The following is a 20,908-nucleotide window of genomic DNA, read 5'->3' on the forward strand; positions in this document are numbered from 1 at the left end:
GTACAAACACATTTAACAGTGATTTGCAAGATTTCCTACTTGAAGGAAAATAATTACTAATTGAACCTCTGTCAAAGAAGCCTATCTGGAATAGTAAGCACAGTGGATAAATTATAAGGAACTTTTAATAACTCCTATAACTTCAAGATCACGGCCATTTCTATTTTATGCTGAATGTAGTTACACAGGTGGAAGAGAACTGAAAAGAGTCAGCATGACAGCCAACATTTAATTATCATTCTGAGTTTTATTTATTTTTTCAAAAGAAACTCCAAAACCCTCCCACATTTATTCAGTGTTAAGTTTACATTCAATTTCTTTTAAGTCACTTAAAATCAGTAGTTTAAAATATATACAAGTGTTTCCAAAATTTTCAAAGTCTAACAGAATAGAAAATCTTTCACAGTTTCAGATTTTCCAGAAATCTGTACACATGTAAAACAACTGGATTGGAGCACTTCTGTAGAATTGCTGCAGCTCAGTTCAGAACTAATGGAACTTGAAATGTTAAGGTCAAGAGGCAGATTTACTTAGAATTATTGCTTAAATAGATAAGGAACACTTTGAATGTCAGCTGTTACATGAAGGTAGCTCTTCATATGAAATGTAGTTTTTCCCAAGTGCTAAAAAAGTTAATTGTACAAACATTGCATAGTTTATATTCACACCATTTAATTACTTTCATCTGAGGAAACATGGACTGCACATACAACTTATGCTCTACCGTGTAGGAGAGCCCAGGCCTTTTTCCTGTTGTCTATTGAGTGTAACAGTCTACAGCAAGCTTTTCACAAAAGCACATAGTTTATGTAATTTATTGCCCCCCAGTACATAATGACTGGCTGCCTTTTAAAATTTGATAAATGGTTCATAACTTGTAGGTACACAAAAGAACTCCTTGCTACAGAGCGGAATGGAATTTTTCAGGAATGTCTCCCTTATACAGTAAAGAGATTCCCTTTAAAAAAAAATATTAAAAAAACCCAACAAAAACCCAAAACCTCACAAACTGCAAATAACCTCCTAAAAATAAGTTACCAACTTTGAAGCTCATGCCACACAGTGGAGAGCAATTTTACCAAGATTCAGTGCTACATCCTCACCTCTAAATATTATTCTTGTTTTCCTTCTGCCTTAGCCTGCTTCCACCCAAACCTCTTAACTCTTTAAAACCATCTGAATTTACTGCTGCTTTACTCTTTTTGGAAAATCTTCACTTATTCCATGACTTAGTTCTCCCTCTTAACCCTTCTACCTACTAAGACCTGCAGCAAATGCACGCCTACTACCTTCCTTGATTCTTCAGATTCTTATGCTTACTAGCTCAAGTTCCAACCTACCAGTCCTTTGTCAAGGACTATTACACTGTGGCTACTGAAGAACATTTATCACTTCAGTGAAAAGTAATCAAAAAAGCTGGAATGCCCAAAATATGAAGGTGTTCAACTTGAATCACATAAAGCTAAAACACACAGATACTAACAGAAGATTTTTTTTCTCCAAGTACACAACATATCTATTCCGTCTACTGACTATAATCACACTTAAAACAGATTAGTGACACAATTCAAGAACCAATATTCCTCAAAAGTCAGCATAACAGGATACAGAAAACATTCTAAATAAGTTGTTCTTTGAACCACTGAACTGACAAATCTTGGTTTGCTCCAAGCTGCCCTTTGTCTTTTCAACTCCCCTCATGTCAGGAACTCCAGCTTCCCAACCTCACCCAAGGTCTTCCATGGTACTACTACAACTAGGAAGAGGCGGCATATGCTGCATTATTTCAAAACTCCACCCAAGGCTGATGCCAAAATATATAATGCAAAACAAAAACGCCCAACTCTTCCTCTGTCTCCTTCCTCTACCCCACTAAGAGACAAAAAAAGCATACATGGTATAGTCATAGAATCATAAAATAGTTAAGGATTCAAAAGGACCTTACAGAACATCTAGTTCCAACCCCCCCACCACAGGCACAGACACCTTCCACTAGACCAGGTTGCTCAAGGCCCCGTCCAACCTTAGTCGCATAAGGTATGTGTCCCTAGGATACCAGGCTTTAACACAGGAAAGCTTACAAAGAGGCAACACAAATGTTAAATATATAGCCAAGAAACAGCAGTAGCTAATGCAGTTCTGTGCTCGTTTTCTATTGTTACCTTTAGACAGAATTCTTATTTGCAGTCATCCCTATTTCTTCCCATTTGTAGTACCACCAGCATGTCCTTGGTTCCACTGCTACCACACTTTTCTCTATATATTTTCCAGAACAGGTGCATGACTGCAAAGCAGTGCCAAAGCCCATCTACTAAAAAAGCCTTCCTTTTCTTCACTGCAATATAGCTAGCGGTCACTCTGAAACCCTTAAGAATATGCAAATTCCCAGGAAACTGCAGGATACAAAAAAGGCTCAAGAGTCAACTTTCCACATCAATGTTGATTCAATCACACGCTACTGTAGCATTACTTAGGGTGTCAGACACATATGTTATCATGTATTTGCAACATAGGTCAGTTAATTCCACTGCAAAAACCTGAACTTTTACTTCTGGTAAGTAAAGATTCTTTACTTTCATGTAACATTAAACCTACAAGGTAATGTGCATAATTGTTTTTAAGAATTAAAATCCCTCCTCAATCAACTCAAAAGCCTTTGTTTTACCATAATCAAGACAGACCAAAGTAAGAAAATAATGGATCAAAATGTCTCAAAAACAAAAGGCATTAGATGTGTATTCAGTGATTTAGAAACTAAACCCCAGTATTTACTTTTGCTTCCCATACAGTTCACCACAGAAAATACAGTTTCTACACCACTACAAACACATCTGAAGACATTCAGATGTGAAGTTCAGTTACGAAGTCATAACTGTATACCTTGGAATACAACCAAAATTGCTATCTGCTCACACACATAAAACCCCTGGAGATTACAGTCCATTCAATTTGTACTCCCAGCAGTGATTACTTCTCAAATTTCCAAATCTGACTTTTATCTGCAGCATTACAAGTTCTCATTTGCACATCAGCACGCCCCTCAGTCGTACGATAAGCAGTAAGGCACTTTCCTGAATGAGGATGATAAATAGTCCCATCTTCTTTGAAATGCCATATAATAATTTCTGGGACAGGAGATCCATCTTTTGGGCAGCTTCTCATGCCTATGAAGTCTTCATGCTCAGGGACTTCAGCACATAGCTCAGTTACAGAGTTAAATCTAATCTCCTTATTTGATGTGTATTCAAAAAATTGATTGCCTCCCTGACCATGACATCCGAAGAGAGAAAGGTGAGCCCCAGTAGGATTATGTTCTGGTAAGACATAGTCAAGGCATTCTGAAGCTATTCCCGTGCTGCGGATAGCACCATGCCAGCCAGGACGATCTTCTGGTACATGCAACTCAGCAAATACGTTCTTTAAATACCAGTTAAAACTCTTGCATTTCAAACGCTCTCTTAGTATCTTTCTTTCAGAAATATCCCCATAGTTTTCTTTTCTTGCTGAAGGGTTTCTGTTGTAGAAGTGCTCTTTGTACTCATCCATCCACACCTCAGCAGCACGTGCTGTGTTCTGAAGGAAATTTGGTCTAGCATAGGGTGCACGCTTTGGAAACACATGACCTACATGGGAGCACGGATGAATTTCCAACATGCCTCCACACTGCCAAACCCTAAATGACAATTCTAAGTTTTCCCCTCCCCAAACATCCATACCTGTATCGTAGGTACCCAGATACTCAAAATACTTCTTGCTGACAGCAAACAAGCCACCAGCCATAGTTGGAGATCTGATTGGGTCAGTTTCAGATTTGCGCCTGAGACGCTCATGTTTAGGCACCGAGTGCCACTGGAATGTCAGCCGCCAGTCAAACCCCCCAATCATAGGCTCTGCCGTCTGCATGTAGTATTCAAATGTTTTCCAGTCAATGGTGTCAATGACAGGACAAACAATAACAGTCTCATTCTCAGCAATTCTCTCGAGCAGTGGTTCCAGCCAGCCAGAGACACATTCACAGTGACAGTCTAGAAACGTGAGGACATCACCAGTCGCAAAGGTAGCGCCAATTAAGCGTGCACGAACCAACCCTTCTCGTTTGTTGGTTCTTATCAAGCGGACTCTTTCCAGAGTGCTTATGTATTTTTCAAGTTCAGTCTTCAAATACACCTTATCACTCAAGTCATCCACCAGTATAATCTCTTTAAGAAGCACTGAAGGTGACGTTTCAAGAACGCTATGTATCGTCCGCAGCAACGTAGACCAGGCTTCATTGTAAAAAGCGATTATAACAGATGTTGTGGGCAGTTTTCTGTAGTTGTAAGACTTGGTTTTACACCCATTCAGTCGATTATCTTCAATGTGCCGGTGGAGAGAGATTTTATCACTCAAATAAATATTAATTGCATACTTCTCGATCAGATCTTCTTCCTGTTTCTTTTCCTCAGGACTCAGCTGCAGGCGAGAGGGCTTGCCCCATTCTCCTGGGGCATAAGGATCAGGCGCGGATTTGTCATAAACTGGGCGAGCCAAATCCACAGCTTCTTCTGCTCTGTCAGAAAAGCGCCTCTCCCATTTCCCTTTGGTGATGCTCTCCCCGGCGAGAGAAGCACCGAAGGAAGACACCGACAGCTCGACCACAAAGTAAGCGATCATCAAGAAGCCGAGAAACACGCAGCTTTTGCGGACCCACGTCCATCTTCTCGCCAGACGGATCCTCATGGCAGGCGATTAACAGCGGCTCCTAGCAGAGAGGAGCCCCGTGAACCAGCGCCGGCTGCCCGCCGCGCCCCCGGGACGGAGCGGGCTGCAGGCTCCCGCGGCTCCGCGCTCCTCCCTCCTTCGCAGCCCGCCCCTCCGGTGCCGGGCCCACAGCTTTTGCGGGGAACCGCGGCGGGAGCGGGACAGCAGCGGCGGCGGCACGAAGCACCCCCCGCCCCTCCGGCCTCGGCCCTCCCCTCACTTACTTCCTCCTCCTCCTCCTCCTCTCTCGCCGCGGGACAAACCCCTCCTCCCGCCTTGTGGTTTGCTCTAAAAGTTGTCGCTTAAGGAAGGGGCAGAGACTCCTCGGCCTGCCCGGCCGGCGCGGCAGCCCGCCCCGCCTCCCCGCCCGGACCTGCGCCCGGAACTGCCCGGCGGCTCCGGGCTGGAAGCGGGGGGAGAAGGAGGAAGGAGAGAGCGAACCGCTATGCTCTGAAAGCCAAACGGCGCCCGCCCCGCGGCACTCACCCAGCCCCGCGGCGTCCGCGTTGAAGGCGACGCCCGTCACCGCCGCTCCGTGGCCTCGGAGAGGCCGGATCAAGACGGGGTCCTCCTGGGGAGAGGGTGCGTACCGTCAGCCTCCGGGAGGGGCACCCCCGCACCACCCCGCGGGAGCCGTTAGCGTCCCGCACGCAGCAAAAGCGGGGCGGCGAGCTGGCCCCGCGCCCTCAGCGCTTCCACCGCGGGGGCGAAGCGCGCCGGGCGACACCGAGCACCGCCCGTGCCCGTGCCCGTGCCCGTGCCCTTACCAGCGCGGAGGCCATGCGCGCAGCGGCGCGCCGCAGCAACGGCAGCGCGGAGCGGCACGGCCGCCCGTCAAACGCCCCGCGCTCAGGCGCGGCCGGCAGAGCCCCGAGTTCATCCGCACCGCCACTGCCGCGTCCTTCCAGCCGCCCATTCGCTGGGCGCCCCGGGCGGGGCGGGGCCGCACATCGCGGGGTAGGTGCTCGGCTGCCTCTTAAAGGCGTAGGGCCCCGGCATGGCCTCCGCGGGCACGGCCGCTGGAGGCGCTGTGCTTGAGGCTCTTGTTGCAGCTTGGCTGGAGGCAAACACGAAGAGGCAAAACCCCCAAAGCTAGTGGGGATCTGGCCCGTGTTACCTCGGTTTTGTGAGTTACGAGGGGTTTCACCGCACCATGGGGAATTGCTTCTTACGCTGAGCACTGGAACAGGCTGCCCGGGGGTGGGTGTGGGTGTGGATTCTCCCTCTCTGGAGACATTGAAAACCTGCCTGGACGTGTTCCTGTGTGCCCCGCTCTAGGTGGCCCTGCACTGGCAGGGGTTGGGCCAGATGATCTCCAGGGGTCCCTTCCAACCCTCATGGTGCTGTGGTGCTGTGGAATGGATGCAGGATAACTCTGTTTAACACCTCAGACGGATTTTGTATTAAACCACCTTAGGCAGTTTTCATCTTTGCCTTTTTTCCCCAGTTGTTTCTTTGCCCATTAATAGTTTCTAGATTTCCAAGTCAGCATTCGCATTTGTATCCTACAGAGTTATCTTTAATCACTCCTTTAATGCTCTAGTAAAGTACAACGAGCTGTTCAAAAAACCCAAACAACAGCAACAACAAAAAAAGCCAGTCCAACACGGGAATGTTGGCATTAGCAGTGCTGTGAATACTCATGCTAGGTAAGGGAACCGATCCTGCTGGAAAAATGCTGCTCCAATAGCTGTGCTAGTAGAACCAGGGTTGACATCAATTAGTAAAGGGGAGGGCTGTGATAGCAAAACTGCCATTCAATATGCAACTGCTCATGAAGAAGTAATTTATACTGCAATTAGCCTTTAATTTTATTTTAAATCCAGTCTGCATTTTACAGTTTCATCGGACATTAAACTCTCATATCTACAGAATCAGGTCAGTAATTAGGCCAACATATAAGATTTGTCAGTTACAGGACAGTTTCAAATCAACTATATAACCATGAAATGCACATTTACAATAATAATTTTAAAAGTGCCGAAAAAAGCAGCATTATCTCAACAAGAATATAAGAAGGTTTCCATGAAAATCTGCTAGCCACATTGGTTTTAAGCAGGCTGAATATTTGCCTTTACCGCTTCGTAACATTAAGGAAGGTTTTTTTTTTTTTTAAATAGGTGCTGGGACAAGACACATTGACTTTAACTTGGACCTAATGAAACTTTTATGTCATTATTACTGCGTCCTGATCTGGGGCCACCAACACAAGAAGGATGTGGACTTCTCAAGCAAGTCCAGAGGTGGGCCACGAAGATGATCTGAGGGCAGCTGTCCTGTGGAGACGGGTTGAGAGAGTTGGGCTTGTTCAGCCTGGAGAAGAGAAGGCTGCAGGGAGACCTTTTAACAGCCTTCCAGTGCTTATGGGGGGCCTGCAAGAAATGAGAGAGACTTTTTACAAGAGCCTGTAGTGACAGAACATGGGAAATGGCTTTAAACTGAAAGAGGGTAGAGTTAGATTGGGTATAAGGAAGAAGTTCTTTACTGTGAGGGTCATGAGGCACTGGCACAGGTTGCCCAAAGAAGCTGTGGCTGCCCCACCCCTGGCAGTGTTCAAGGCCAGGTTGGATGGGGCTTTGAGCAACCTGCTCTAGTGGAAGGTGTCCCTGCCTGTGGCAGGGAGGGTTGGAACCAGATGAACCCTTCCAACCCAAACCGTTCCATGATTCCGTGATTGTTTGTTCTTGGTTGGGTTTGTTGTTTTGTTGTTTGTTTTTTTTCTTTTTCCTACACAACTCACTCCCTTTATGTTAGCTCCCGATATTGGTTATCACTACATAAAATGTAGCATTTGAAAAAGTTGGTATTGATAAGACTTAAGTGTCCCCCATTCTACCCCATAGCAGGAGCAGTATGTTAACCAGTTAAATTACCTTGGCCTCTTCACCATGCCTTCCAGCCATTTCTCAGCTGTTTTTTGAACTGTCATCTTTCTCCTAGAGTTTATCAGCTGTAAATGATGCCTCTCAGCAGGGAGACAGCCTGTCCCTCTGGGAAGTAGGTTTACTACCAGACTTTGTGTGATCTTTAAGTTATTCAATCCTTCCTTTCCCCAAACTTCCCTCTGTGCAGCTCTAATTGTGTAGTATGGTATCTCAGTATTTCTGGCACCTTATGTTCTCAGGTTCAGATGTGTTCATAAAGCTCCTTAAAACCAAGAGGACAGAAGCACGTGTTACTTTATTTGCAAGCTGAGCTATATGACAGTTCCCAGTCATTGCTTTCTTCACGGCTGCTACAGTTCCAGCAGCTCAGTATCCCTTATTCATTCTGGGCTGCTAGCAATAAACTGAAATCGGTACCAGCCCACAGAGCTCCTGAATTATAAAGTGCCAAGTGATAGGTATAAAGCAAGGAATGGACTGTGATTACCGAGAAAAAAAAGGGTGGCATCCATCTTTCTATAAGTTGCTGGAACAGTGTTTCTCAAATTGTAGGGCTTACAAAGTTAGTCTGCTCCATACTGCTTCTCCTTACCTGGCAGTGTTTTGAAGACTTCCAAATGCTTGTAGGAAACAAAGTATTCCCTTGGTGCAGACATGTAATTAGCTTTAATGACTGCAGTTATAAAGCTGGTGGGTATAGTTTTTATGCTGATTATTTTTTCTCATTAGCATGAATAGATTTTATTTTTAGAATTAAGATTATTGTAACTCCTAGTAATTTAATGCAGTTATGAGTTGGCATTGTCTTTTTGAGGTTGAGAATAACTCATCCGCAACAGGGAAGAGCAATGTACTGCATTAAGTTGTTGTGCACTGTGATGACAATGATAAATGGTGCCTCAGAAAACATCTTCCAGTCTCGGTAAGCTGTTGTTTCAGCAGCTGTGGAGTTTTTTCTCAGGCACTGAGTTAAGGTAATGGATGACCAAACAGTAACCATGTGTATGGGGGAGCACTTCAAGATTCTAACTCAAGGTTCACCCAGGCTGCATGGTCACTGTAGGAAAGGACCTAGTAAAAGCATATGTAGACTTCAAGGACACTTAGAAAAACCTGGTACCCTTTGTGCATGTACATAAATTACACTGATCACATGTGATTTGGTAATAACTGAGGTCATACAATGTATAACCCAGCTAAAATTCTGTCATATCTAAAATGAGGACTTTTTACTCCGTGTTAAACCTACTTCAAAATAAAACCGACAGCCCCAGGTTTAATTGCTGGGATCATACTGGGAGCAGCTGTGTTAGCAGCAGAGCTGTTCAGACCGAGAAAGAGGCCTTTTGCCCTCGGGCTTGGGAACGCGAGCCGGCGGTGGTGCGCCGTGGGCACTAGAGGGGAGTGTGAGATACGCTTTGCTAGGGTGATGTCGGTTTTTCATCCACCTACATGCAGGGGAAGAACGTAGTCTCAGGGCACAAAGGTTTAATTACAGGCTGTCTTGCAGTTGTAGAACCATAATACCTTATGCCCCTGGCGCCTTTCCAACCTCTGATCCTACCTTTTTTCTCCTACATCAAAATGGTTATGAAAATAAATACTGAGACCGTGAAGTAACTTGTGCAGTACTGTTGGGTTTTTTTGTTTTGTTGGTATTTTCTTATCAACATCCCATTAAAACCTGTTTGCCCACTGCAGCAAGAAAACGGAAAAGGATGTCAAGTAGGTACATATAGATTTGAAATGCTAGGATGATTTGGTATATGATGTTACTTACAGCCCAAGAAACTTGTAGTCTAAGAAACAGCCTGGGGTCCTGAGTGTGGTTGCTAAGCCTTTCTCCATCATATTTGAAAAGTTGTGGTAGGCAGGCAAAGTCCCCAGTGACTGGAGAAAAGGGAATAGCGCATCCAGACCCTGGGAACCATTCACCAGTCAGCCTCACCTCTGTGCCCAGTAAGATCATGGGGCAGACCCACCTGGAAGTTGTGTTGAAACATACGGAAGATGTGGAGGTGATTAGAGACAGCCAACACGCTTTACCAAGGGTAAATCATGACCGATCTAGTGGCCTTATGTGTTGGAGTGACTGGACCAGTGGACAAAGGAAGAGTAACTGATGTCATCTACCTGAATTTCTGTAAAGCCTTTAGTAAGGTCGCCCAAACCAGCCTTGCCTCTGTGTTGAAGTGATATGGATTTAATGGATGGACTATTAGATGGATAAGGAATTGCATGGATGGTCACATCCAGAGAGTTGCAGTTTTTGTGTCCAAATGTAAACCAGTAATGAGTGGTGTCCCTCAAGGGTCTGTTTTGGGATCAGCACTATTTAATAACTTCATTAATGACATAGTGGGATTGAGTGCACTTTCAGCAAATTTGTGGATGACACCAAGCTGAGTGATGCAATTGATATGACAGAGGGAAGGGATGTCACCCAGGGGACCTTGGTATGATTGAGGAATGAGTCCATGCAAACCTCATGAAGTTCAACAAGGCCAAGTGCAAGGTCCTGCACCTGGGTTGGGGCAGTCCTCAGTACCAATACAAAGGGATGAATGAACTGAGAGCAGCCCTGAGGGGAAGGACTTGGGGGTACTGGTGAATGGAAAGCTGGACATAAGCCATCAGTGTGCGCTTGCAGCCCAGAAATCCAACTGTATAGTGGGCTGCGTAAAACAATGTGGCCAGCAGGTCAAGGGAGTTGATCCTGCACCTCTGCTCTGGTGCTACCCCACCTGGAGTACTGCCTCCAGCTCTGGGGTCCCTATGCAAGACACACAGACCTGTTAGAGCAGGGGGAGAGAAGGGCCACAAAGATGATCAGATCAGATTTATCTATCAGTTGTAGCTGATAGATTTTTCAGATTTTTCCTTGCTCAGTGTACAGATTGTATTTGTACTGAAGGCTAAATAAAACAACTTCAAAGTGCCTGAAGGGAAACCTGTGTAAAAGCAGCACAATTTAAAACCAGCACTTTAAAACAAATAACCATCTGGATTAGAAGCCAAGAGTGACAATTACTCTGCCAAAAAACTTGTCTTAAAGTCATTAGAATTTGTATAAAAGTGGGTGTGTTATCCAGAGGGGTTTTTTCCTTTTAATTGGATACTTTTGTGTAAAAGATACCTGTCTTTCTAATGACTTAGTGTTTCTCATTAATTCCTTAATGTTTCTCATTAAATACCCAAACAGCACAATAAAAACACTGACATAGTGATTTGCAGCTGCAGCACAAGCTGAGCTGAATGTAAACCCCTCAGAGTGTTACCTTCAATGCCAGACTATAAATCATACTCTCTATAATCTGTGTGCATTATTTGAATCTGACAGTGTTTGCAGCCACTTACTGTTTCCTGATAGTGGGCCTGGTTTCACTATGGAATTTTTTACTATGGTGTTTTACAGCAGTGGCCTTATTACCTGACTGGATACCCACATGCAATTCCAAATTTAAAGAGCATATTTCTCTTTCTTCTTTTAATGGTTTAATGGGTGATCACTACCAGTAACGTTTGCTGCGTTGCCAGTAACATGGGTGTGTTGGTAAATACATTTTTATTTCAATGCACTGGCATCTAGCTTTTCTAAAAATAAGTAGAGCAATTGTTTCTGAATAGATACGTGGTATGTGGGCTCTTTACCATTGTATACAATACCTGAGAAACTGTCATGTTACCAAGTGCAATGTGTTGGAATGAAGTTATTTCAGGTATTTTTTTGGTAATGTGTGTTTAAAATCAAGGACTATTCGTGTGTCTTACCAGGTTCATGAGGGTTAGAACAAGTTAGGAAGAATTTAATAAAATGTGACAAAGGTTAGAACAAATTTATTAATGCTTCAGCAGATGCCGTAAAGAATCATGTTTATATAATATCCTTCATGAAGAAGGGAATGGAGTGAACAGGATCGAGAGAAACTAAAATAAGAAATTTAACTAGAAAAAATGAGCTCTTGATATTGGAGCTCCCTTAATTTTAGGGGGAAATGTAGCTTTTATCGAAGTCCAAACTCCCTGAAACCAAATTCTGGCTTAGCTGTCATATTTATGAATAAAAGGTGGCAGTAACAGTAAATCTGTTTGCTGGGTGTTAATGAGGAACTTGGTATTTGCATATAGCAGAATTAATATTGGTAGGTATTTTATAAATTAATGTGGTTTGTTTTAAGCCAGACTGCATTAAAACTCTATGGGTGAGGTTTTCAGCCATTAAACTGAAGGTGTAGAGAATATAAGGCATGATAAAACATTAATGCATCATGCTTGACTCAGCTTTTCAAAAGGAAAACTACTCTATGCATTACGTTTAATCAGAAAATGTAGAGAAGCACCTGGTTTTACCTCCTCTGCTTACAACTGATCCATGTATTTCAAGAACTCAAAAAGCTGTTAGAAACACTCGGATAATTATACAGATTTTCCTTTGTACACAGATAGACAAACAGGGCTTGAGACAGAAACACCACTGAAGTCCAAAGACAAGAATGTGGGGTTTTTTCTGTACTTGAAGGAACAAAGAAGAAAGGGATGCACGTGTTACTATGAGGCTTTGGGGAGCTAGTCGGATTGAATGAAAAATTACAAGATATGCATATTACAGCAAAAAATAATCAGATACATTGATATTGTGCTTTTTATTCAGAGACTATGAAGTATTTTTCCAATTCTATTAGTTGTTCTACAGGGAAGAAGTTGCCTGCTTTTACATTTCTGTAGAAGAATATACAGCAGTGGAGGCTGTTGGAAGAGTGTTGTTGAAAATGTGCGCTCCAAAGCAACTAATTTTATGAAGGATTACAGCAAATTCAGAAATGGAATTATTGCCAGACTCCCAATTCTGATTCCTCTCTCTGATGGAGGCAAAATATTAAATTAATTCTAAAATTATCACAAGGCAGCCTGTTAAGAGATGATAGCACCTAACATACTCTGTGCACTGCTTGCAGGAGGGGGAACATGGTATCCAGAGGGATGGAGAAGGAAGCAGAAGAGCGCACTAAGTGGAAAACAGATGATCTTCAACTGTACAGGCTGGCGCACCCACCACATTTTATCTGTGACATTAGTTTCTTCTGCTAAATGCTTGCTGAAGGCCCATCAGGGAATTCAGGTGCTTAGCACAGGGTTGTGCTATATGCATGTGTTTAGCAATGTCAAATACTGGTTTCCCTGCTCTATAGCACCCAAGCATCCTCTAAAAAGGATCCTTGACTCTGTATCTATCTCATCTCTATGAGAACTCAATTCCAGCCTTGCTTTAGGTTAGTTTCCAGAGGGACAGGAGTACATCAAGGTGTTTCTGACCAGCAGTGGCAGCTGCTTCAGATTCAGAATCGTTGCAGAGGAGACTGGGTTACATGAGAGAGAAGACCTTACAGATTACATCTTTGCCACTTCACAGGCAACCCTAAATGCTGATCTGTGTTCATCATTGCTGTAGCAGAGCAAAGTAGGGACTTCTTTGTCTGGAGAAGGAAAGCCTGCATCTATGCATTTCTTTCTTTTATTTTTTGCTGGAGAAGTGGCTGCTTGGGCAGGAAGAGCCTTCCAGCATGACAGTTGGCAAAACCCACAACATGACAGGGTACCACAGATGCTTCCTGCTGCTACCATTTAGATTTCCTCTTGACTATTACTTGTGTGGCTGATGCACACAGAAACATGAAGTGGGTGCTAGTAGTTTCAGACAGAAGTTTTATCGTTAAATTCTTTGTTGTTTCCATGCCTGCATCAAGTATAAAAGCTGACACCATAAATGAGACAGCTGGACACTGGTCTCATTCGAAGAGTAACTGGTGTAGTTACACCTTGTCAGATGCTGCGTATGAAATTATAAACATCTAACCAATGGGCCCTATTCCACTGGTGAGGCATTCAAGTATAGTGGGTCATTTTGGGGGTGGGAAGTCAAAACTGCAAGTATCTTCCCCACACCTTCTGTTTTTAAATTTCCTCTCCTGCAAGGCAGCTGTATAAATGCCTAGCTGGATGTGTGTCAGCTTGCTGTATGATTTCTCACAGGGGCTGTAATATTATGAAATGTTATGCTGATCTCAGCATAATGTTTCAGAGAGGGATGACTTCTGAATGGCTAAACAACCCATGTACTGTACAGTGGAGAGAAGCAGAAGGCAGCATCTGCTTAATATCACAAAATGAGCAGGGAAGAATGCCAGTTTTTCTTGTTAAAACAAGTTTGTGAGAACACTGCTCAAGTTTCCTTTAGCATTTTGCTGTATAACAAAACATTGCTTGCTTTCATCATTTTGCACACAAGGCTGCTGCATATGGACACAGTATACCCAGAATCTCCATCACAATCCAGTTGGGATTCTACAGGACATTTTACAGTGGCAGTCAGTACTATGATCCCAGCTGTGGCAAAGGTCAGCAGGGCCTTGTAGCAGACAAGCTATGCAGCACATCAGTATCACTGTACTGATGTACTACAGAAAGGAAAGCAGAAGTCAAAGTGCCTTCCCTTTCAAAGTGAGAAGGGGATATCTAGGCACTGCAGCTTTTGCAGATGGGGTATCAGGAATCGCACAGAAGCGCGCTCTGATGGTTTCTGCTCCTTCAGAACTAACACAGGCAGTCTGCCTTCAGTATGCTGCGAGGCTGCAGGCTAACCAGTATTTTCACACCACACCATCTCTCTGTGATGGAGATGAAATACTAAATTCATGCTAAAATGATCACAAGACAGCCTGTTTAGAGATGATAGCACCCAATGTATTCTGTGCGCTGCCTGCTTTTATTTTGCACTAATTCTTAGAAATTGTTTGCTAGCAACTTTTACTCAAGTTTGGGAGAATTCATCCTTAAACAGACTTTTGTTTGGAGGAACACAGCCTGCTGTTAGTATAAACACCCATGAACAGACAGGGTGTGCTTTGAATTTCCCAGTTGTCAGAAAAGAGTCTTATGTGCTTGCTACAAGAGCTGTCCCTCAAGATCACTCCTACTGTAAGGAAGTTTTCCTGCCATAGTATTGAGTATGGTGGGGAAACTTCCATCTTCACCAAAAGCACATGAACAGTACACACAGGCGTGCTTTACTCTGATATACCAATTAACTGTATTAGCCATATTAAATGTTGTTATTTTAACTAAAAAGCACTAGATTAAGTTTCTTACATCAGTTTATTTTGAATATCTGGTATTCCAGCTTGTTGCACTCCCTCCAACCAGTCATCACTAATGTTAAATCATACAGTGATCCATAGTGGTTGTCAAATTTTGGTATTCAGATTCACAGCACAGATCATAGCAGGTTCTCCTCCAAACCAAAACAAGAAGGTGATGCTTGGGCAAAAAAGTGTGAGCTGACAGATAGCATAGTTCATAGCACTCCTGGCATTAGGGCCCCTAGGTGGAAGAACCTGCTTTTAAATACACAGTTTTCAACTTGTATATTCCTTGGTTTTGCTCCTCTCACTCCTGTCCTGTTATCCTGCTTTGCTTCCTTTGAAGCTTTCAGCTATCTCCTCATTGCTCATGTTTTTCTTTCCACTCTCCCCTTTCAGGTCCCACTTAACTTCCTTCACCCACAGTATTTATGCTGTTGCTGTCTCCACCTCTAGTTACTGTAGAGCTATGGAGGGAGCACCTTTCTGTTTGAGTTACGCTGTCCAGAGAACAGTCCTTGCAGCTGACGTCATCCAAAAAGCAGCAGCTTGCAGCAGCAGTTCACCCAGAAGTTGTTCTGGTGTGGTTCACCCACCACGCTGTCGCAGAAGATGGTACAACTGATGGAACACTGCAGGAGCAGAGCAGGTAAGCTGAGCAGCATCATGGACTACAGCCCTGCTGCGTGTGTAAGGCTCAGTTGAATGTGATCACACACCCCTGTGAACAGGCAGAGCAGTTTGCTCAGAACAGGTACAGTTTTGCTGGACAACAGACAAGGCTGACTATACAGATGTTTAACAGGTTGCAACTTGGCCATGATTTCCACTGGGATAGCAAAAGAGATGCCCAGGCCCAGGAAATCCTCCTTGACAAGTGTCAGAACTTGTTCAAAATCTTGGAAATGGTGGAGCAGCAACGAGCATTAACAGAGAAATAACACTCTTCTCTCAAATGCCCTTCTTTGAAATGGCTAGGCCCTTGTATTTCATAACGTTACTCTTCACCCCAGAAAAGCAAACCTCTTGATCTGTGTAATTTAGTAGAGTGATTAGAGGTTAAATGTATTTCTCCGTGAAGTTTCCTGAAAGGCCTGATTTCCACGTTACAGTACAACCAACCATCAAGCCTTGCAAGACTGAAGCAAGGCAAGAAAGCCACAGGAGCACTTGTATTTGGCAATATCCCAGAATTAGTCAGTTTTGAAATAACTATCTACAGCTTAACTGTTGAACTGAGAATCAACCTCAATGCAATGTTTCAAACTGGGTTCATGCAGGACTGTGCTTCAGCATCTCAAGTCTTTTTGACAGTGATTATTAGAGATCAAGCATGACTTCAGAAAACAAACACTGAGGACTCTATTGGTTGTTCTGATTGCCTTCAGGGACAGTAATGAAGAAAGCTGGTGTAAAGTAATATTCTCGAGTGGTATTTTATCAGCTCACACTCCTCATCCAGTGATCAAAAAGCCCGTAACATTTCTTCATTTAAAGTGCTGATCATGTTGATTGGTATCAAGCTGACACATGATCATTTGGTTGATGCTCAGACTTGGACTCTTTGTGGCCCTTTTGAAAAAGAATAAAGTCAGTGAGATTTGAAGCTGTAATAATTGTATTGAAGCATTGACATGCCTGCAGAATGGCTCAGGACCCCTGCTATCTCAAGCTCCTTCAAAATGACAGTTCAGAATAAATTTAACCTCCTGCTGTAAAGTTCATCTTCTGTTGAAACATTAATACACTTCAAATGAAACATACTGCAATATACTGGCCCTACAGAAGGAAATTCAAGTTATTTCTGTACCTTTAGGATAGAGAGACAGAATGCAGCATATTAAGATTTAGTGGTATAGGGAACTCGCCCACATCTTCTATACATACTTGTTTAAATCTGGTTTCATTTTGAAAGCAATGTGTTATTTATAACAAAAAGGCCATGACAACTCTTTTGCAGAAACAGCTATTTTTTTCAAGAGTTAGAATGTCAAATTTTTATTTGAATTATCTCATATTACTTTAACATTTGGCCAGCCAGCCAGCTAGTTTTACTACACAGCTCATCTGTGCACTATTTGACAGTGGCTTTTTCCTATTACATTCTTTTTTAAGACCAGAATGACAGTTTTGTAATGTCAGGCTTCCTACACTAGCATTTGAAGTTTTATATGCAATTATCTGAGAACCAGTAAAAAGAGACTCCAAATCTGATGTAAGAGTAAGTTCTCCAAGTCTAACAAAGTACTTCTGTAACTCAGGGCAAAAGAGGGAGCATTTGATTTGTATGTAACAGCAGAACTGATATTGAATATAATTTGATTTCACTAATACTTTGCTCAAGTAGATGAAAGCCTGTAACACCAACACTCTATGAACCAAGGTAAAGAGAAAAACCAGCTTCTCAAGTCCATTTAAATTATAGGCTTCTGTAACTGAACATATATTTTTTGGTGCTCTTTATTCTTGCCCAGTTAGAAGAAGAATGTAGATTTTGTTAACTTTATATGCCTGAAAGAGAACTTTCTTTCTTTATAAACTGATCTTAAATGTATAAATCCAGGGAAAAAAACCCTACAGTTGCTTTGAGAAAAAGGAGCAGGTTCTGCAAGGAGCCCTAAGTAGAAAGACGGGGAGTGAAACCACATGAGTCTGTAAGCAAGTCAGCTTTTAGTTTTCCTTAGAAATAGCTATGATTTTTATTCTCCATACACCTGAAAGATTTGAAAGAGAAAGCAGGGTGAGAAATCCTCTTCTTCCTTGAGGGGCAGCTGCTTTCCACAGCTCTGCAGCACAGCTTTCCGGAGATCACATTAAAACGTGTGGGCTTTCCTGTGAATTACAGCCCTGAAGTGGCTAGGCATGTCTGGCTTGTAGTGTCAAACACAAATATTGGAAGGCATAAGCAAAGTTCATAAGCAAAGTTCACAAGCAAAGTTTAACAGATACCCACTGAAGAAAGTTTAAAAACAGGATCACAGGGTACCACAGGTTGGAAGGGGCCTTGGGAAGTCATCTAATGAAAACTCGTGCTCAAAACAGAACTGCATGGAACATCATTCCTTTAATGCCTGCAAAGATAAAAAGGCTGTGAATTTTCTGCACTGAAGAGTTATTTGCCACTAAATATTCTCCCATCTTCACAAAAGAATAACTGAACAAGCTGTTATTTTGAACACTGGAATACTGATTTAACCCAGTATCCCTCTTCAGAGCTCAGAATATCTTCCCAAACAGCTGTCTGCAGAGCTGCATTGTACGGTGCTGGGATAAGCTCAGGAAGGAGGGGAAAGGGCAGGGATTAGAAGCCACACAAAATCTCTGCAGTTCAGCGCTGAACAGTAACAACTAAGCTCTCCTGCAGGTTTCTCTCTGAACAGGAAATGAGAAAAGCTCAAATCCAGTTTAAGCTTCAATAACCTTTACTAAGATTCACTGGGAGTTAAATTAATAAAAAAACAAGGTACCTGAAGCTTCCTACAAGGAGCTTTTAATTCATGACCAGCAACTTAATTCCTGACCACCCCTGAAATCCAAAAATATCACCACTGAAGACTTCAAGAGTCGATGTTAGTGTAAGTTCAGCCCACTAGAGAACACCTCTAACAACTGTAGAAACAAGTAACATTATTTGCACCAAACGTCATGTTGCTCACATAGGACAAATGAGGAATAGCTGCTAGAAGAAGAGAAAAATGCATGCTTATACTGACTGGAAGATGCTCCTACAGAAGAATGGAAACAGCATGTTTTCTTCAGTGCACATATGCTATCCCCTATCTTACACACCTGGTGGCCCTGTCTTTCCAGAAGAGATTGAAGCCACTGGTGACATTTTAGACAACCTGAGTCCCTCTGTTGTAGGAGGTGCTCTAGGATACTTAAGAGGCCAGCAAGCATAGATATCATCTTGCATGCAGTAACTTAAAGCCTGAAAGCTGGAGTGTTTTAGTTAAAAAAAGAGGCAAGGAAGAATTGCTTGTGCTTAATCATATAATTTTGGGAGTACTTTTTAAGTGGCAGCGTCTCTCAGTGCTGTTGTCCGGAGCAACTCATAGGGGAGTTCTTTTGACAAGATGCATGGCAAGAACTAGCTTTGAAAAACATACATTTTTAAGGTAGAGGGACAAATCTTCTTCTCCATTAGAGAAACAACAGCATGAGTTTCATTTCAAAGTTTTGAAGCCCAAAAGAGCTATCATCAGAATTGCTTAGCTGCTTACTTGGCACATCAGGATTCCAGAAGGCCTATCGTGTCTTTACAAAACATAGTTGTCGTTGATGCCTCCTTAAGACATTAAATTTTGACTTTCCAGGTCAGTCATCATTCAAAAAGGTGTACTATAGCAGAAGCAACCCAAAGTCTGCTATCTCAGTAAGCCCTACAACAGCAAGTATCAGCAGGCCCAAAGGTTCCTTTCTTGCTTTGGCTCAGGTTTGATCACTCCAGTGACTGATTTCTTTGCTGAATTCCATCTATGTGGTGAAATAATGAGGCTAATGGAGAAACCCCTATAGAACAATACCTCCTGCTCAGGAATTTCAGGATCACAGAATGGCTGAGGCTGGCAGGGACCTCTGGAGATCACCTAGTACACCCGCTGCTCAAAGCAGGGTTAGCTATAGCACAGTGCTCAGGGCTGTGCCTAGCTGGGTTTTGAGTGTCCACAAGAACGGAAACTCCATAACCTCTCTGGGCAACCTGGTCCAGCATATGACCATCAGCACAGTACAACAGGCATTTTCTTGTGTCCAGGCAGAATTTCACATGTAGCTTGTGCCCACTACCTTCTGTCCTGTCAGTGGGCACCACTGAGAAAGTCTGGCTCCCTCCTGTGATTCCACCCGTCACACATGCACAACTGCAGCAAATCATACCCCTATGCAGCTGAAGAGCTTGATTCTTCTTGTGGGGTTGTGTGGTGGGGAGGAAGAGGGGCTGTTAAACAGGTGTTTGTTACCTGCAGCAAAGGGATCTGTGCAGCACAGCACAGCCTGCATCTGCTCATGTTAATTGTGTTGAAGATCAATCACTCCTCCACGTACAGGGGTCTGCAGGTGAGGATCACTACACTCGTTCAAGTAGATGGTTTATTTATATATCTACTTGCCTTTGCATGTATTTTCCCTATCAAGTCCTTATAGGCCTTTTACGCTCATTTTTCAAAGCCCTGCCCTTAGGACTTTGCTGAAGCGGGTCTTGAAGATATACCTGACAAATGCCTACTATAAGACATAAAGCTTTTGAAGTTTCCTACCCAAGGCTTAAATTTAAAAGTGTTATCCTAATTCTCAGCACCTGCATATCTACAAGCATGTCCAAAGTCCCTCTATGTGTAGAGCTGGAACCTTGTCTATAATCTGAGGTGCTTTCATATTAGCAGGCACAGAGGTACAAACAAACATCAAGGGGTCTTTTTATGAGCTACGTGGAAGAAACATTTGATCTTAAATGTTCATTCTCTACTGCTCATGCTTATGTTCATTCTTAGCCTAAAACCTAATTCTTCAAGCCTTCACACCAATTAAAAAGTGGAAGGAGCACATTAAAGACCCTTCACTGGGAACACCAACAGCCGCACCGCACAGCAGTTTTCCAGTGTTTACTGATAGGGGTGACATTTGAGGTAGAAGGCAGAAGATCGTAAGGTGAAGGATGATAAAGGGGACAAATCCACAATTGCACCTCTTACTCTGTCTGTCCTTCACTGACTCCCCACAATAGTCCTTGGCAGGCTGGAAGGGAGGAGAAGGGGAGAAGATACCAAGTTTTCGGTTAGGTCCATATTAATACCAGATTTATTAGAACAGAGCATGGTTGATTTTGCACAAGGAAAAAAGCTACGAATTACTCATCTTTTGGGAAATTAAAATACAAAGTACCTTTCCCAGAGTATTTTTTTTTTTTTTAATTTAAAACCACTAATTTAATACAATGTTTTTGATGGTGGTCCTTAATGAATTAGGCTGATACACTGATTAAAATATTAATGACCAATAAATGGCAAGTAAAGACATACCTTCCGATCTTTAAAAGTAGTGTTGTCAGAAAGCAAATCCTATTGCTTCCTACCAAAACAGCAATTCCAAGAGCTCCCTATTTCATGTAATGTCTGACCCATATATCTTTTGACAGGTCCTCTGACA

At 43.0% G+C, this 20,908-nt stretch overlaps 2 protein-coding genes and 1 long non-coding RNA gene across 10 annotated transcripts in view; 1 reads left to right on the top strand and 2 right to left on the bottom strand.

The window, feature by feature from the left end:
- POC1B (POC1 centriolar protein B) overlaps positions 1-5,641 on the bottom strand; it is a 70,714-nt gene extending 65,073 nt beyond the window's left edge. For 6 of the 8 annotated variants that reach the window (XM_065669994.1, XM_065669986.1, XM_065669958.1 and 3 more), the window contains exons 1-2: positions 5,508-5,641; positions 5,227-5,311 (exon numbers count right to left, since the gene is read on the bottom strand). In XM_065669994.1, the coding sequence (XP_065526066.1) occupies positions 5,227-5,311; positions 5,508-5,522 (100 nt within the window). In that variant the 5' untranslated portion in view covers positions 5,523-5,641. Of the gene's footprint in view, positions 1-4,964; positions 5,312-5,507 lie in introns of those variants that run through there. The other 2 variants (XM_065670021.1, XM_065669976.1) reach the window with 2 other exon arrangements.
- On the bottom strand, positions 228-5,310 carry GALNT4 (polypeptide N-acetylgalactosaminyltransferase 4). Its single transcript, XM_065669946.1, has 2 exons — positions 5,227-5,310; positions 228-4,741 (listed from the first exon to the last, which is right to left on the bottom strand). Exon 2 carries the CDS (start codon positions 4,717-4,719, stop codon positions 2,968-2,970), a length of 1,752 nt encoding a protein of 583 aa, XP_065526018.1. The 5' UTR covers positions 4,720-4,741; positions 5,227-5,310; the 3' UTR covers positions 228-2,967.
- Positions 5,006-10,776, top strand: LOC136009783 (uncharacterized). The gene is made up of 2 exons (XR_010610646.1): positions 5,006-5,322; positions 6,861-10,776. It is a non-coding gene; the product is annotated as an uncharacterized LOC136009783 (long non-coding RNA).
- Positions 10,777-20,908: the final 10,132 nt, after the last annotated feature.

This window comes from Lathamus discolor, chromosome 1 (genome assembly GCF_037157495.1).
Source record: "Lathamus discolor isolate bLatDis1 chromosome 1, bLatDis1.hap1, whole genome shotgun sequence".
NCBI lineage: Eukaryota > Metazoa > Chordata > Aves > Psittaciformes > Psittacidae > Lathamus > Lathamus discolor.

What these genes read in the sequence shown, in the direction of transcription:
- GALNT4 (XM_065669946.1), bottom strand. Translation starts at nt 4,719, where the DNA reads ATGAGGATCCGTCTGGCGAGAAGATGGACGTGGGTCCGCAAAAGCTGC.